Below are 486 nucleotides of genomic sequence, written 5' to 3'. Positions count from 1 at the left end.
CCCGGCCCGCCTCCACCTGTTGTGGGCACCGCGGCCGCGGCCAGCGCCCTCGGCCGTGGAGGACCGCGCGGACCCCGAGAGTCGCCGGCGTAGGGAACCACTACGTTCCCGTCCACTCCCGCGACCCCCGCCCGCCCGGGCTGCGCGGTCACCTCGGTCGCTCTGCGCAGCGCCGTCGCCGCCCCTGTGGCCGTCGCCACCAGCTCCTTGCTCCGCCATGGTGCTCCGATGACGCGCCCCGAGAGCCGCTCCGCCCTCCTCCTCGTCTGGGCTCCCGCGGGGGCCCCCGCCTCCCGGCCCGCAGCCCAGACAGGTGAGCCGAGGCTGGGGCGGGCGGTGGGCGGGGACTCCGAGCGCAGCCCCGAGGCCGCAGGGCCCGGCGAGCCCTCTCGCGGGCAGGTGCGGCGCAGCAGCCGCTCCCAAGGCCGCGGGAAGAGTGGCGCGCGGAGCTCGGCGGCCTGGCCTCGTGGCTCCAGGAAGCTGCTC

General features: G+C 78.6%; 1 protein-coding gene across 4 annotated transcripts in view; it reads right to left on the bottom strand.

Moving 5' to 3' along the window:
- Map7 (microtubule associated protein 7) overlaps positions 1-259 on the bottom strand; it is a 171,331-nt gene extending 171,072 nt beyond the window's left edge. For 3 of the 4 annotated variants that reach the window (XM_008822064.2, XM_008822065.2, XM_008822066.2), the window contains exon 1: positions 153-259. In XM_008822064.2, the coding sequence (XP_008820286.1) occupies positions 153-219 (67 nt within the window). In that variant the 5' untranslated portion in view covers positions 220-259. Of the gene's footprint in view, positions 1-16; positions 125-152 lie in introns of those variants that run through there. The other variant, XM_008822070.2, reaches the window with a different exon arrangement.
- Positions 260-486: the final 227 nt, after the last annotated feature.

The sequence above is a fragment of the Nannospalax galili genome, unplaced genomic scaffold (assembly GCF_000622305.1).
Source record: "Nannospalax galili isolate Female #2095 unplaced genomic scaffold, S.galili_v1.0 scaffold186, whole genome shotgun sequence".
Classification (NCBI taxonomy): Eukaryota; Metazoa; Chordata; class Mammalia; order Rodentia; family Spalacidae; genus Nannospalax; species Nannospalax galili.
This window is presented reverse-complemented; position numbering and strand designations above follow the sequence as displayed.